At 41.1% G+C, this 17,205-nt stretch overlaps 1 protein-coding gene across 1 annotated transcript in view; it reads left to right on the top strand.

Annotated features, from left to right (window-relative positions):
* terb1 (telomere repeat binding bouquet formation protein 1) overlaps positions 1–17,205 on the top strand; it is a 185,847-nt gene that overhangs the window by 65,052 nt on the left and 103,590 nt on the right. The window contains exons 13-14 of the mRNA XM_041191710.1: positions 5,567–5,955; positions 15,171–15,232. Of these exons, the coding sequence (XP_041047644.1) occupies positions 5,567–5,955; positions 15,171–15,232 (451 nt within the window). The remainder of the gene's footprint in view (positions 1–5,566; positions 5,956–15,170; positions 15,233–17,205) is intronic.

The raw sequence follows: 17,205 nt of genomic DNA, 5'->3' as shown, positions 1-17,205 counted from the left end.
GCCATTCGGCCCATTGAGCCAGCTCCACCATTTAATAAGATCTTGGCTTATCTAATTGTGGCCTTAAACTTTCCTGCCTGTCCCCCATAACCCTTGAGTCCGTTCTAAATCAAAAACCTGTCTAACTTAGCCTTGAATATATTCAATGACCCAATTTCCACTGCTCTCCATGGAAGAGAATTCTAAATACTAACGACCCTCTGAGAGAAAAATTTCTCATCTCTGTCTTAAATGGGAGACCCCTTATTTTTAAGTTGTGCCCCCTATTTCTAGATTCCCCAATGAGAAGAAATATCCTTTTAGCATCTACCCTATCAAGCCCCCCTCAGAATCTTGTATGTTTCAGGAAGTTCAACCTCATTCTTCTAAACTCCAATGAATGTTAACCCAACCTTCCCTCCAAATTAACTGCCTTATTCCAGAAATCAGCCCTGTGAATCTTCTCTGCACTGCTTCCAATGCAATTATATCGCTCCTTAAATAAGGAGACCAGAACTGTACACAGTACTCCAGATGTGGTGTCACCAAAGCTCTGTACAGTTGTAGCAAGTAATAAAAGCAAAAACAGGCCCTCAACTGTGTCCAGCCCATCTCCCATGCATCCGCCCTCACACCTTCCTCTCCCTCCCAGAACCATGATAGGGTCCCCCTTGTCCTCACTTATCACTCCACCAGCCTCCGCATTCAAAGGATCATTCTCCGCCATTTCCGCCAACTCCAGCATGATGCCACCACCAAACACATCTTCCCTTCACCCCCCTGGTGGCATTCCATAGGGATCATTCCCTCTGGGACACCCTGGTCCACTCCTCCATCGCCCCCTACTCCTCAACCCCCTCCCACGGTACCTTCCCATGCAACCGCAGAAGGTGCAACACCTGCCCCTTTACTTCCCCTCTCCTCACCGTCCAAGGGCCCAAACACTTCTTTCAAGTGAAGCAGCATTTCACTTGCACTTCCCACAATTTAGTCTATTGCATTCGCTGCTCCCAATGCGGTTTCCTCTACATTGGAGAGAACAAACGTAAACTGGGTGACACACTACCCTGCTTTCATGCCCACATGTCCATTCTTGGCCTGCTGCAATGTTCCAGTGAAGCTCAACGCAAACTGGAGGAACATCACCTCATCTTCCGACTAGGCACTTTACAGCCTTCCAGACTGAATATTGAGTTCCACAATTTTAGATCATGAACTCTCTCCTCCATCCCCACCCCCTTTCCGATCCCCCTTTTTTCCAATAATTTATATAGATTTTTCTTTTCCCACCTATTTCCATTATTTTTAAATGTATTTCCACCCAATGTAGTATCTCTACCTTTTTAGCCTATTTCGATCCCTTCCCTTCCCCCCACCCTGCCCCCACTAGGGCTATCTGTACCTCGCTCATCCTTCTTTCTACCCTTAATGTCACCTATTAGCACATTCCTTAGATAATATCACCACCTTCAACACCTCTTTGTCCTTTTGTCATTGACATCTTTTGGCTATCTCCACCTATCACTGGCTCTATCCAGCTCTACTTGTCCTACCCACGCCCCAAACTCAGACCTGCTGAGCTTTTCCAGGTATTTTTATTTTTGTTTTGTTTTCCATTCTTTTATACTCTTGTCATCCTTGCATTAAAGGCCAGCATTCCATTTACCTTTCTAATTACTTGCCGTACCATGCTAACTTTTTGTGATTCGTGTACAAGGACACCCAATCCCCATGTACTGCAACATTCTGTAGTCTCTATTTAAATGATATTCTTCTTTTCTATTCCTCCTGCCGAAGTTGATAACCTTACATTTTCCCACATTATACTCCATCTGCCAAATTTTTGCCCACTCTCTTAATCTATCTAATTCCCATTGCAGACCTTTTGTATCCTCACAATTTGCTTTCCTGCCTATCTTTGTATCATCAGCAAATCTGGCACAGTACAGCTCGTTCCTTTATCCAGGTCTTTAATATAGATCGTAAATGGTTGAGGCCTCTGTATTGATCCTTGTCACACTCCGCTAGTTACAGTTTGACAACGTGAAAATGATCTATTTATCCCAACTCCCTGCTTCCTGTTAATTAGCCAATCCATTATCCATGCTAGTATATCATCCCATTACCATCTTGCACAGTAAACTTATATGTGGCACTTTATTGAATGCCTTTTGGAAATCCAAATGCACTACATCTACTGGTTCCCCTTTATCCACCCGACTTGTTACATCCTCAAAGAATTCTGATGGATTTAATGAGCATGATTTCCCTTTCATGAAACCATGTTGACACTGCCTGATATTATGATTTTCTAAATATCCTGTTACTACCTCTTTAATAATGTACTCTAATATTTTCTCAATAATAGTTGTTAGACTAACTAGCCTATAGTTTCCTCCTTTCTGTCTCCCTCATTTCTTGAATAGTGGTGTTACGTTTGTGTTTTTGTAGTCCACTGGGATCTTCCCAGAATCTGGAGAATTTTGGTAGATCACAACCAGTGCATGCACGATCCCTGCAGCCACTTCCTTTAAGACCCTAGGATGCAGGTCCAGGTCAGCCTTTAGTCCCATTAGTTTTCCTAGTAATTTTTCTCTAATGACATAACTGTTTTAAGTTCCTCCCTTCCTTTTGCCCCCAACTTTTTACTATTCCTAGGATGCGTTTTGTGTCTTCTACTGTGAATACTGATACAAAATACTTCTTCAAAATCTCTGTCATTTCTTGTTTCCCTTATTAATTCCCCAGTCTCGCCCTCTAAAGTACCAATGCTCACTTTAACTACTCTTTTTCTTTTTATATACGTTTAGAAGCTTATACTGTTTGTTTTATATTTTTTGCTAGTTTTCTCTCATACTCCAAGTTCTCCCCCTTTATCTTTTTTTTAGTCATCCTTTATTGGTTTCTAAAATTTTCCCAATCTTCTAAACTACGACTAATCTTTGCAGAATTGTACATCTTTTCATTTGAATCTGTCCTTAACTTCTATAGTTAGCTATGGATGGTGTATCCTTGTGGTGTCTTTCTTTCTCAATGGAATATATCTTTGTTAGGAGTTATGAAATATCTCCTTAAATGTCTGCCACTGCTTCTCTACTTCCTTGCCTTTTAACCTATTTTCTCATTCTACTTTAGCTGACATTGTCTTTATACATTTTTAAATGCCTTTATTTCAGTTTAAAATACTAGTTTTCAGATCCAGATTTCCCATCCTCAAATTGAATTTGAAATTCTATCATGTTATGATCACTCTTACCTAGAAGATCCTTTACTATGAGGTCATTTATTAATCCTGTCTCATTATACATTACCAGGTTGAAAATTGCCTGTTCCCTGATTGGTTCCAGAACATATTGTTCTAAGAAACTGTCCCGAATGCACTCCATGAACTCATCCTCCAGGCTACCTTTGCCAATTTGATTAATCCAATCTATATGAAATTTGAAATCTCCCACAGTGATTGCAATAGCTTTGTTACCAGCTCCATTATTTCTTAATTTATACTTCACCAGCTACTGCTGGGGCCTATAAATCACTCCTACCAGTGACTTTGTTCCTTTGCTATTTCTTATCTCCACCCAAACCCATTCTACATTTTGATTATCCAAACCACTGCTGTACTGATCCCAACCTTTATTAACAAAGCTACACCACCTCCATTTCTGCCTGTTCTTCCAAAATGTCAAATACCCTGGAATGTTCAGACCTCAGCCATAGTCAGTTTGCAACCATGCCTTGTAATAGCTTTCATGCATGCTCATTTATTTCTATTTGTGCTATCAATTCATCAGTCTTGTTATGAATGCTGCATGCATTCAGATAAAGAATCTTTAATTCTGTCTTTTTACCATTTTTCCTACTTTGACTTTATTTTCTCGTGCACTCTTACGTTTGTACGTTTTGTCCCTTCCTGTCATACTTTGGTTATCATTATCTGCATCGCTACCCTGCACTATTGCCTTGTCCTTTCTTTATAACTTTATAAACCTCCCTTCACATGAACCCACCCCCTCATGATTTAGATGCATTAGGAAATGATGGGTTTGAAATCACTTCAAACCAAGCTGTGATGTTATTCCGTTGCTCAATATTTCTGAATTTTTCCCCTCACCCAAATTCCACCCCCCCCCCCCACCGCATTTCATAAAGCCATGGAATGCTGCTGATATACAGGTTCCATGGCTGCTGCCACTTTCCAATAGCTAACCCAAGTGGCCATTTTTTAGATTTGAATCAGGCAGTGGATATTTGCAGGACAATTTTGCCATTTGGCTATCAAAACTAACCCAAACTATTTCCTTTCTTCACCTGAGGTTCATTTTCCAGCAGAACTCACTGGATAGTGACCAGGAAGTGAAATCCATGGCTAATGTTTACTGCCTTGCATGGTAGCATGGAGACCAGGGGCAGAATTTTCCGTGCCCGCTGGCGTCAGGCGTGTTTGGCAGCATGAGCGGACAATATGGCAAGAAGGCCAAAAATCGGTTTCATGACATCGTGAAACCAGTTTGCAATAATCCGCTCTGCCCGTCAATGGTGGGCTGCGTTTCCCAACATCGGACATTGGGAACCTCATTGTGATACATCTGCATATCACTATAAGCCCAGCTTGCTGGAATTATCCCCCACATGCTGGATCATCCAAGGAAGTATCCCAGGGTATGTGCAGGGTAACAAGTTGATCTGTGCAAGTGGCCTCAAGATGAGGGCTGAACAGGCAGTCTCCAGAGGAGATGAGGCCAGATGGAGATGTAAGGGTGTGTGTGAGAATGGGTGGTGATGTCTCTTGAGCTGGCAGTGAGTGAGATGCCAGTGAATGTGTGATGGCCTTGAGTGTGTGAGTTTAGAGTTATGAGATGTTTGCCTTACCCTGACAGCACAGATGAGATCATTCATCCTCTATCTGCATTGGAGGGCCATCACCATTGCCATCACCTCCCAAGCCGAAGTAGTAATGTTGCTTTCCCTCCTGCGGCCAGAGCGGAGGTAGAGGACATCATGGCGGGCCTCCACAGCTTCCAAAAGGCACTCGAAGGACGTGTCTCTGAATAGGGGGGCTGCAGTTTTCTTGATTTTCAGGGCCATGCCTTCTTTGCAGCAGTCCTGGACTGGAAGCACTGAGAGGTGCGCAAGCAGCTCCACTTTAAATATGGTGCCCGGCCTGATGAAGTGACAGCGTGGCAAGCTAATCTGAGCCTGCCCATCATCGAAACGGCAGTTTCCGGGGAAAGCATGATTAATGAGGTGGCATTGGGACGATACAGCATGAAAAGCCACCATTGTGGCTGGCAGGTAAAATGTCCTTTTTCTGCCCCCTACCACATTTAGTGCAAATCTGGGACGATTCCGCCCCAGGTGTGGTGTGTCCACCACTGCCGCAGCTAAGGCAGCACAAAACAGAACCTGAGTGATGAGTTTACTCACTGTGCTGGGTAAGTGGTAGAGAACAGACCATTTATACAATGTAGTAATATGAAAATGTTATATATCTGTTCTCAAACTTCACCCTAAGATTTATTTAATTGAAAACAAACAAAAATAAATAATAAAAAAGTAAAACAATTTTTTGTCCTTTATTTTCTCTTAGGAAAAAGTGAGACGACAGATATTTGTAGAAGATGATTTTCCACAGGAGGCAAATAGAGAAATTACCAACGCAGATCAGTTGGGAAATGTTGACAAACTGAGTTCTGATGCCAAAGCAAGGAACACAAATAGCCAGCAAGATGATTTGCCCATTGGCCCAGCTGGTATTGGTGGCTCTAGTGCATCCTCTGACACTCAGAACAGAGATTACATTCCAGAAACTGATCAGCAGTATGGTGCAACATTTTGGTTTGCGCAGTATGGAAAGCCATCTAACCAGCCAATAACTGTACCTGAGGCTAAACTCTCAAAACCAAGTACATCAAGGAAAGAGCAGAAATCCAGCGACAAGCACGATTTTAAAAAGAGGAATGACATCTTTTCTGATGGGTAAGTAGGAAAAAATGGCAAATTTTTAAAAGGAAAAACAAAACACATGCTGGAAATGTGCAGCAGGTCAGTCAGCACCTGAAAGAGATGGATAGATGTTTTTTAGGTGGTCCTTTTTCATTACTAATGAACAAAAACTACGACAAAAATAGATGAGCTGCTGTTTGCAAAATGGCTGCTGATCTTGGCTACAGAACATCAATCACCACTTTATTGGTCGTCTTTGGGAAGATGTAGGGGCTGAAACGTTAGATAAATGCAGGTCTTTAGCTATATTCATAACTGGCCACTAGGTGGTGCATTAGAGAATAGCAGATTTCACTTATCTTTTGATGATCCCTTGTCTATCACATTTGAACCGCACAATGCAGATTTTGACTAATGTGCAGAAATTTCTAAAATTTAAAATGGACATCCAAAGTATTTTTAAAATCATTATTTCTATTTTTTTTTATTCATTCACAGGATGTGGGCTTTGCTGGCTAGGCCAGCATTTATTGCCCAATTCTAATTGCCCTTGAGAAGGTGGTGGTGAGCTGCCTTCTTGAACCACTGCATTTGGTGTAGGTACACCCACAGTGCTGTTAGGAAAGGAGTTCCACAATTTTCACCCAGCAACAGTGAAGGAACAGCGATATATTTCCAAGTCAGGATGGTGAGAGACTTGTAGGGGAACTTCCAGGTGATGGTGTTCCCATCTATCTGCTGCCCTTGTCCTTCTAGGTGGTAGTGGTTGTGGGTTTGGAAGGTGCTGTCTAAGGAGCCTTGGTGAATTTCTGCAGTGCATCTTGTAGATGGTACACACTGCTGCTACTATGCGTTGGTGGTGGAGGGAGTGAATGTTTGTGCATGTGGTGCCAATCAAGTGGACTGCTTTGACCTGGACGGCATTCAGCTTCTTCAGTGTTGTAGGAGCTGCACTCATCCAAACAAGTGGGGAGTATTGCATCACACTCACGACTTGTTCCTTGTAGATGGTGGATAGGCTTTGGGGAGTCAGGAGCTGAGTTACTCGTTGCAGGATTCCTAGCTTCTGACCTGCTCTGTAGCCACAGTATTTATATGGCTAGTCTAGTTCAGTTTCTGGTCAATGGTAACCCTCAGGATGTTGATAGTGGGGTATTCAGTGATGGTAATGCCATTGAACATCAAAGGACGATGGTTGGATTCTCTCTTGTTAGAGGTGGTCATTGCCTGAAACTTGTGTGACGTGAATGTTTCTTGCCACTTATCAGCCCAAGCCTGGATATTGTCCAGGTCTTGCTGCGTTTGGACATGGACTGCTTCAGTATCTGAGGAGTCGCAAATGGTGCTGAACATTGTGCAATCATTAGCGAACATCCCCACTTCTGACTTATAATGGAAGGAAGGTCATTCATGAAGCTGCTGAAGATGCTTGGGCCTGGAACACTACCCTGAGGAACTGCTTCAGTGATGTCCTGGAGCTGAGATGACTGACCTCCAACAACCACAGCCATCTTCCTTTGTGCTAGGTATGACTCTAACCAGCAGAGAGTTTTCCCCCGATTCCCATTGACTCCAGTTTTGGTAGGGCTCCTTGATGCCACACTCGGTCAAATGCTGCCTTGATGTCAAGTGCAGTCACACTCACCTCACCTTAGGAGTTCAGCTCTTTTGTCCATGTTTGAACCAAGGCTGTAACAAGGTCAGGAGCTGAGTGGCCCTGGCGGAAACCAAACTGGGCATCAGTGAGCAGGTTATTGCTAAGCAAGTGCCTCTTGATAGCACTGTTGATGACCCCTTCCAATACTTTACTGATGATGGAGAGTAGATTGATGGGACAGTAATTGGCCGGGTTGAATTTGTCCTGCTTTTTGAGTATAGTACATACCTGGCCAGTTTTCCACATAGCTAGGTAGATGCCAGTGTTGTAGCTGTACTGGAACAGCTTGGCTAGGGGCGTAGCAAGTTCTGGAGCACAAGTCTTCAGTTCTATTGCCGGAATGTTGTCAGGGCCCATAGCCTTTGCAGTATCCAGTGCCTTCAGCCATTTATTGACATCATGTGGAGTGAATCGAATTGGCTGAAGACTGGCATCTGATGCTGGAGACCTTCAGAGGAGGCCGAGATGGATCATCCACTCGGCCCTCCTAACTAAAGAATGTTGCAAATGCTTCAGCCTTATCTTCTGCACTGATGTGCTGGGCTCCTCCATCATTGAGAATGGGGATATTTGTGGAGCCACCTCCTCCAATGAGCTGTTTAATTATCCACCACCATTCACAACTGGATATGGCAGGACTGCAGAGCTTAGATCTGATCCATTGGCTGTGAGATCGCTTAGCCATGTCTATCACTTGCTGCTTATGCTGTTTGGCACCCAAGTAGTCCTGTTTTATAGCTTCACCAGGTTGACACCTCATTTTTAGGTATGCCAGGTGCTGCTCCTGGCATGCCTTCCTGCACTCTTCATTGAACCCGGGTTGATCCCCTGGCTTGATGGTAATGGTAGAGTGAGGGATATGCCAGGCCATGAGTTTACAGATTATGTTTGAGTACAGTTCTGCTGCTGCCGATGGCCCACAGCACCTCTTGGATGCCCAGCCTTGAGTTTCTAAGTCTGTTTGAAATCTATCCCATTTAGCATGGTGGTAGTGCCACACAGCACGATGGAGGGTATCCTCAATGTGAAAGTGGGACTTTGTCTCCACAACAACTGTGCATGGTCAGTCCTACCGATACTGTCATGGATGGATGCATCTGCGGCAGGCAGGTTGGTGAGGCTGAGGTCAAGTATGTTTTTCTCTCTTGTTGGCTCTCTCACCACCTGCCGCAGACCCAGCCTGGCAGCTATATCATTTAAGACTTGACCAGTTCAGTTAGTAGTGATGCTACTGAGCCAATCCTGGTGATGAACTTTGAAGTACCCCACCCAGAGAACCTTCTGCACCCTTGCCACCCTCAGTGCTTCCTCCAAGTGATGTTCAACATGGAGGAGCACTGATTCATCAGCTGAGGGAGGGCGGTACGTGATAATCAGCAGGACGTTTTCTTGCCCATGTTTAACTTGATGCCATGAGACTTCATGGAGTCCGGAGTCGATGTTGAGGACTCCCTGGGCAACTCCCTCCCAGCTCTATACCATTGTGCCGTCACCTCTGCTGGGTCTGTCCTGCTGATGGGACTGGACATACCCAGGGATGGTGATGGTGGAGTCTGGGACATTATCTGTGAGGTATTATTCCGTGAGGATGACCACCTCAGGCTGTTGCTTGAGTAGTCTGTGAGACAGCTCTCCCAATTTTGGCACTAGCCCCCAGATGGTAGTAAGGAGGACTTTGCAGGGTCGACAGGGCTGCGGTTGCCATTGTCGTTTCCAATGCCTCGGTCAATGCAGGGTGGTCCTTCCAATTTCATTCCTTTTTTGTGACTTTGTAGTGGTTTGTTACAACTGGCTTGCTGCACCATTTCAAAGGATATTTAAGAGTCAACCACATTGCTGTGGGTCTGGAGTCACATGTAAGCCAGACCAGGTAAGGACGACTGATTTCCTTCCCTAAAGGACATTAGTGAACCAGATGGTGTTTTACAACAATTGACAATGGTTTCATGGCCATCATTGGACTTTTAATTCCAGATTTTTATTGAATTCAAATTCCACCATCTGCCATGGTAGGATTCAGACCCAGGTCCCCAGAGCATTACCCTGGGCTTCTGCATTACTGGTCCTATTTCTATTTTGAATGACAAAGAAATTGCAAACAAATGGTTGGACCACAATCTGTCTTACAAATTATGATTCTGTTATATCGTGCCTCCTTGTCAGACCTTGATTTAACAAAGATGCCCATCTTGGGGTGAGAGGGGAATCATCAGTGTAAACCATTATCCTCTTAATCTTTGGCACTGATTACTCCAATATGCTGCCAATTGTAAATCTCCTCAGCAGCTTGTTATACCATTAATTGTAAGCCAAAAGGGTGCCCTATCCAACTATCATGTTTTTAAGCTTTTGAGTTATCACTAGATAATCATTAATGAGAAAGGCTCAACATTTGGCCTTCCTTAGTTCATGCATTCAGAAAGACCTTACAATTCATCCCTATTGCAACACCCAATTGCTTCTTCATTAATCCCAGGGATTTCATCTTTACTATTCTATTCAGGATCCGTTCCATGAGTTAATCAGCCTTTGTTTGCAGAACTGCCCAATAATTTGCCCCAAATTTACCTTTTACTAATTTGAACTTATCAAACTTAATTGATGTTATGATATAATTTTGTGGATTTATAGTTATTATACTCTTTTAAACCTGGGTTTATTAATAGTAAGAAGGCAAAACAATAAATGTGCAGTGTTGCATAAACAGTATCCTTCCTAAGGCCTGTCGTTTTAAGTTTATTTTGTAATTAGTGTTTTTTTGAAAACCCCAAAATGTCAAATTAGTTTTTAATGACCTCTCATCTTAATTTGTATCATTTCATTGTTAGGGTTGATTGGCTATTTTTCCCTGGTCTTATCTCTAGTAAGCTTCTGTTAGCTGAATGCATTGACACCCTCAATGGGATAAAATTAAACAGAGAGTATCCATCCTGCCAACTAGAATATCCGACCATTATCTTCTGCTGCTCAGCTAATTTCCTAACCAGATCAGTAATCTGCCTTCAATTCCACAAGCTTCCACTTTAGTTAACAGGAACTTTATCAAGTGCCTTCTGGAAGTCCATATAAATAATATCCATTGACATGCCCCTGTCCACTACTTTAATCATGTTCATCAGGCATGATCTACCTTTCTCAAATTCATACAGGCTATCTTATCAGCCAAAAATTTTCAAGGTGCTTAGTTGCCATATCTTTAATTATAGCAATATCCCAACAACAGATGTTAGGCTAACTGATCTATAATTCCTTGGCTTCTTACCTTTCTTGAATAAGGGAGAGTGACATGCACAATTTTCCAATTTAAAAGAATAGTTCCCAAATTGAGAGAAATTTGGAAGATTATAGTTAGGACATCTGCAATGTTCTCATCTACTTCCTTTAAAACCCATGGATGGAAACCATCTGCTCTTGCAAATTTGTAACTCTAGTGTCATTAATTTTTTCATTACTATTGTTTTGCTTATCTTAATTTTGGCGAGTCACTGTCTTTGATTTCATATTTGGTCCCTTGGGATATCTTACATACCTCTTCCTCTGCTATAAATAACAACACAAAATAATTATTTAGCATGCCCACTTTTTCTTATATTCATTGACAGTGTCACCATTATCAGTTCCCAAGGGCATGATATGGATCCTCACCACTGACTTTTTCCGAATATACTTGTAACATTGTTTTGTGCTGATTTTGATATACTTTGCAAGTTTCTTTCCATACTCCCTTTTTGTAGCTCTTACTGTTTTTACACCCTTTGGGTTTCTTTGTATTTCAAAATTGCCAGGATCTGTGCTATTTTTTTGATTGTTTTGTATGATTTTTCTTTTAGAAAAATGAAGTCTGTCATCACATTAATTATTCATGGCTGTCTCTCCTTGGCAAGTAGAGTTCTTTCCCCTTAGAGATATAAGCTGGTTCTGTATCACAAACACTCCCCTCTGATGTTTTATTTTACCAATTTACACATTTGCCCAGTTTATTGTGGATTCTGCCTCATCCCATTGAAGTCGGTCTTACTTAAATCTAAAATCTTAGTAACTGTTTCACATTTGTCTCTTTTGTGAAGGAATGCAACTACAAATACAAAGTTATAAGAGAATCCAGACATAAATAAGGAGGTGTAAGGTGAAAAAGAATGGGGATTAAAAATTAAAAGCAGAGTTCAAATTAAAAGCAGAGTTCACTTGCTGGACAAAAAAAAATTAAAGTTTATAAACATGCCTAGGCATAATTGTATGCTCGAGCAAAAACATCCTGTCGCATAGAATATGGTATGTCCTTTAACACAAGGCAGTTTTGAAAAACAGGAACCTGGCCTTTACATCACCTCAGCAAGGCATTGATAAATACAGTCTAACAATGGATAACCTTAAAGATGAATCTAAATAACTTGTTAACTGAATCTTGGAAACTGCATGTTGCAAGGAGTTGACCACTGACTGCACTTCTCAGTAACCTGGTTGATTGAAGAATGTTCATGAAAAACAAAGGATGTTGTTTAACATAAGCGCTCAGCAGGCTTCCTGCTGGTTTTGCTCTTTTAGGGTATAAATATGGGAACTACACAGTAGGATTTTTAGGTTAATTGGATTCACTCCAGTTTCTCTCAGGTAAAGGTAGGCTACTGTAGTGTAGTGATGATAGTTCTTCCCCTAATTGGGATAGAGGTATCCCTGCTAGACTCGGTAGCTTTCTACTCTGGGATTTAAGGTAAATACAACTTTAAATATTGATGGATAACTTAAGTATCTCTGTAACATTAATAAGATCTGGATTCTCTATTAGAAGCAAGATTTTACTTAGCTTTCCTAGAACTGTCAATGTTGCGACTGAATTACCAGCAGAAGTGAATTGCATATTCAGTTCTTTAATAAACTGTTATATAATTTAGAAAATATGTTGTCTCATATGGTCTTCTGTATCCAAACTCTAAAACCCATCTCTGTACACTCTTTAGTGGAGAGTACGTTGTTGAGGAAAGATGCCCATACCCTTATAATACCTGGGATGTTACAATCTAGCTAAAACTTGTTAAAAAAGGCTATCTGGAGGATGGTAATGTTCTCTGGTGTCTCTTTTCCATTAGGAAGAGTTGGAACAGTTGTTCAGACAAATTTAAGTGTCTGTAAGACTTGTCTTTCTCAAACTTAAGTGAGAGTCTCATCCGAGGAGTATGCTTGATCCAGAATAGTCTCAAAAAGGAGCTAGGATTATGATCCACCTCACTGTCAAATACTACATTGAACTTGATATTATGATCACTATTAAATTAATATTCATGTACTGTTAGGCTGTTAATTAAATCTAACTCATTACTCATTGTTAAATCTAATATGGCCTGCCCTCGTGTTGGTTCAAGAATATATTGCTTCAGAAAACTATCCCATACACACACAAGAAATTCACTACCTTTCTGATTGGTGCTAATCTGCTTGTCTCAATCTGTATAAAAGTTAAAATCTGCCATTAAAACCATTCTGCCATTTCCACGTGCTTGTCTAATCAGTCCACCACTTTACAGCAGCTTCCTGGTCCTATGTGTAACTCTCACTACAATTTTAAATCCTTTTCTATTTTTTAATTCTATCCATAAAGTCTCCATTGCCTGTTTATCTCTCATTATATCCTCCCCTACCATTTAAGTGATTTTATCTTGAATTACTAAAGCTACCTCTCCCCTTCTACCATTTTCCCTATCTTTCCTGTGGATCTTATAACCTGGTATATTTAGTTCCCAGTCCTGATTGTTTTGCAACCATGACTCCATAATGGCCAACACATCAGATCCTCCAAAGTTGAATTTGGGCCTGCAATTCATTCAATTTTTGCCTAATGCTCCATGCGGTTATATAAGGAACACTTATTTGGGCCACACACCCTAACTTGTCCTTCTACTCTAATGTTATACTCACAGGTTTCCATATTACTTTCTCCTCATTTAATCACTTAATATCTTTGAGCTTTCCCTTTACCTGCAGTGCCTAATACACTGAGAGGTGAAAAATATTGAGAGGGGTGGAGGAAGTGAGAGACCTTGGAGTGCATGTCCACAGGTCCCTGAAGGTGGTAAAGAAGGCATATGGAATGCTTTCCTTTATTGCATGAGGTATAGAATACAAAAGCAGGAATGTAATGCTGGAACTGTATAAAATGCTGGTTAGGTTACAGCTGGAGTTTTGCGTACAGTTCTGGTTACCACATTATAGGAAGGACATAATTGCTGTGGGGAGAGTATAGAAGAGATTTACAAGAATGTTGCCAGGGCTGGAAAATTGCAGCTATGAGGAAAGATTGAATAGGCTAAGGTTATTCTCCTTAGAACAGAGGAAACTGAGGGGTGACTTGATTGAGGTGTACAAAATTATAAGGGGCATAGACAGAGTAGACTGGAAATCCTTGTTTTCCCTAGCTGAGAGGTCAATTACCAGGGAGCACAGATTTAAGGTGATTGGTAGGATTAGAGGGAATATTAGGAAAAACTTTTTTCAGCCAGAAGGTGGTAGGTGTCTGGAATTCACTGCCTGGATGGATGGCTGAGGGTGTCTTGAAATTGAATGGCTGCTTCAAATTCACAACTTTCAGCACAGAGCTGGTCTCAAGCCATCTTCCCCACACAACCACCACAACTCAACTAAATATTTTTCCTTCAATATCTTTTCTGTCTTTCATCTTAAACTCCATTGTCCTAAAACTCAACTTTTCCAACATGTAAAAATCTTTCATGTTTTCCTATTACCTCCACTTTTGGGTCAAATAAAATTTAATATCCTTCCCTTGTTTACTTATGGAATCTTTGTAAGTTGTAAAAGTCCCTTGTCACTTCTAAACTACCCTTTGAAATTTAATGGCTGAAAGTCAAATCCCTACCTATCACCTAATGCAACTTTTAATCCAACTTATTTACTTTTAATTCCAACTTCACCATAGCCTCTCATTACAAATGTATGCATCTAGCACCTTTACCTTTCATCTCTCAGTTCCCATAGACAAGCTGTCTCTTTGAACCTTCCCCTAGTTTAATTACCCATGGGCACATACACATACACAGTCTTCTTTACAGAATATCACCATATTCCCTAAAAATATTAAAAAAAACATAACATCCATCTTCACAAAGGCCATGAGATTACAGATTGCAGAGGAATCCAATTTTGATGCTGCTGATAGACCACATGCAGCACCTCATAGGTGACCAGTTTTGAACTGCTAGATCTGTTTCTAATTTGTCCCACTTAGCATGCTGGTAGTGCCACCCAATACACTGGACAGTGTTTGAAGTTTAAAGAGGGATCTTAATCTCCAAAAGGACTGTGCTGCTATAGGGAAATAGATTTCAGAAAGAACTACATCAATTTATAGAATCTGCTGCCCAGGTCATATGCGGGCATAAGTTTTTATAATGGGAGGAAGTTGACACAAGAGTTATGACAACAGTGTCACAGCAGGAGGTCAAGAGGTGACGACAGGAAATGCAATATATATGACCCACTAAAAATGTTCTTTTTTTAACCATTATAAGACAATTAACATTAGAATTTTGTTCTTTCAGCCCAAGTATGATTGTGCTCATTATTGTTTTTCCCTTTATAGCCAGAACTCATTCAAAAGACCTGCTCCAATTAGCAGAAAGAGGAGCAAACAGAACAACATAGGTATGCAACACGTTAGACTGAAAACGATGATAATAACATGTAGAAATGGAAAGCAATGCCAATAATTCTAATTGGTTAATAAAAACTAACATTAAGAGGAAGCCATGTGTTTATCTTTTATATATCTGTGGTTCGCATGCTATTTTAAATGGATTTCAAATGGATTAGTAATCACAGATTCCCCCATATAAATGCAAATACGTATAGATATTTGATATAATTTAGATGCGGGGGATCTGTGATTATCAATAGGTGCAGCATTTTCCTGCCATGAGTAGTAATACACTACATAATCATAATAGGAAAGCGCTGCATGTAAAGGGTGTTTTAATAATGCTTTTAAGAAAACAGATATTTACTTACAGATATCAGTGAGATGAGTGTGCCTGCTCCCTTTGTAGGTGAAACAGCCAGCCCACTGTGTGCTGCATGTGCAGCAGCTGCACTCTGCTCCTGGCTTGCATTAAGTCTCCCCTTGGCTGTCATATATTTGCTTGTGTGCTGAGTAAACATTTTCATTTTATTTTGCTGATTCCTTGGAAAGTTACTGTGCACCCCAGTTTGAAAACTACAGTTATACATGTAGGACCTGGTATGAGTCTTAAAAGTGTGTTAGTAATCCATCTGTCCATAGTAATTACCTGGACCATTCCAAAGTAGAACCTGTGAAACAATATTTAAACTATAAATGCACTTTGGAAAATGCATCCCATAATATGATATTGGACCATTGTGAGCATATCCCAGATGTGACTGCTGGTCTGAGTTAGCTAATCTTAGCAAGGGGACAAAAGATGTTGAAGTTCATTTTGGTATTCCTGTGATGTGCAAAGGAAAAACTGATAGGTTCAACTACTGATTAAGCAATACCAGTGGTGGAACTCTGGGTGATTTCGCTCTCTGTAACCTCAGGGCACTGCAGCCAGCGGTTAGTGCTCCTATCACACCTTGGCTAAAATTAACTAACCAGGAGGGACTGGGACTCAAGGGAATGATCAAGTTGGGTCGATGTAGCAAATCAAGTGGTAGAGTCAAAGCAGTAGAGCAACATAGTAATATTGGAAATGAGGCTTGAGAATGGCAGGAAGGAATGGAGGAAAAAACCTAAGAATACACCAACAGTGAAGACCAGATGTTACAAAGATAGCAAAAAGACAAAACTAAGGGTTTTATATCTGAATGCGGGTGGCATTCATAACAAAGTAAATGTATTGAAAGTGCACATTGGAGTAAATAAACAAGAGCTGATAGCCATTTTGGATATGAGCCTGCAGGATGTCGAGGATTGGGCCCTGAATATTGAGGGGTATATGACATTCAAGAAAGAGTAGGAAGCTAGGGGCCTGGAGGGGTAGCACTGTTAATCAAGGATGGCATTGGTGTGATGGTTGGAGATGAGTTTGGTTCAGAATATCAGGAAGTAGAATCGGCTTAGGTGGAGATGAGGAATAGTAAGGGAAAGAGGTCACTAGTGGGAGTGGTGTACAGGCACCTTAACAGTAACCATAATGTAGGGCGAAGTAAACAAGAGGAACTATTGGGTGCTTGTGATAAAAGGAGGGCAATAATCATGGGTGATTTTAATCTCCGTATAAACTGAAAAAATCAGATTGACAGTAGTAGCCTGGATGAGGAATTCATAGAATGCTTTTGAGATAGTTTCTTAGAGCAGCACTTTCTGAAACCAACTGGAGAGCAGGTTATATTAGACTTGGTATTGTGTAATGTGACAGAATTAATTAATGACCTCAAAGTAAAGGCATCCCTAAGTAGCAGCGACCATAAAATGATTGAATTTTACATCCAATTTGAAAGTGAAAAGTCTGGGCCTAAGACGAATATTTTAAAATTAAGTGAGGGTAACTATGGGCACAAAAGTTGAGCTAGCTGAAGTGACCTTGGATACTAGGCTAGAGATAAGATCAATAGAGAAGCGGTGGCAGACATTTAAGGGGATGTTTCAGAATACACAG

The sequence above is a fragment of the Carcharodon carcharias genome, chromosome 7 (assembly GCF_017639515.1).
Source record: "Carcharodon carcharias isolate sCarCar2 chromosome 7, sCarCar2.pri, whole genome shotgun sequence".
NCBI classification, from domain to species: Eukaryota; Metazoa; Chordata; class Chondrichthyes; order Lamniformes; family Lamnidae; genus Carcharodon; species Carcharodon carcharias.
This window is presented reverse-complemented; position numbering and strand designations above follow the sequence as displayed.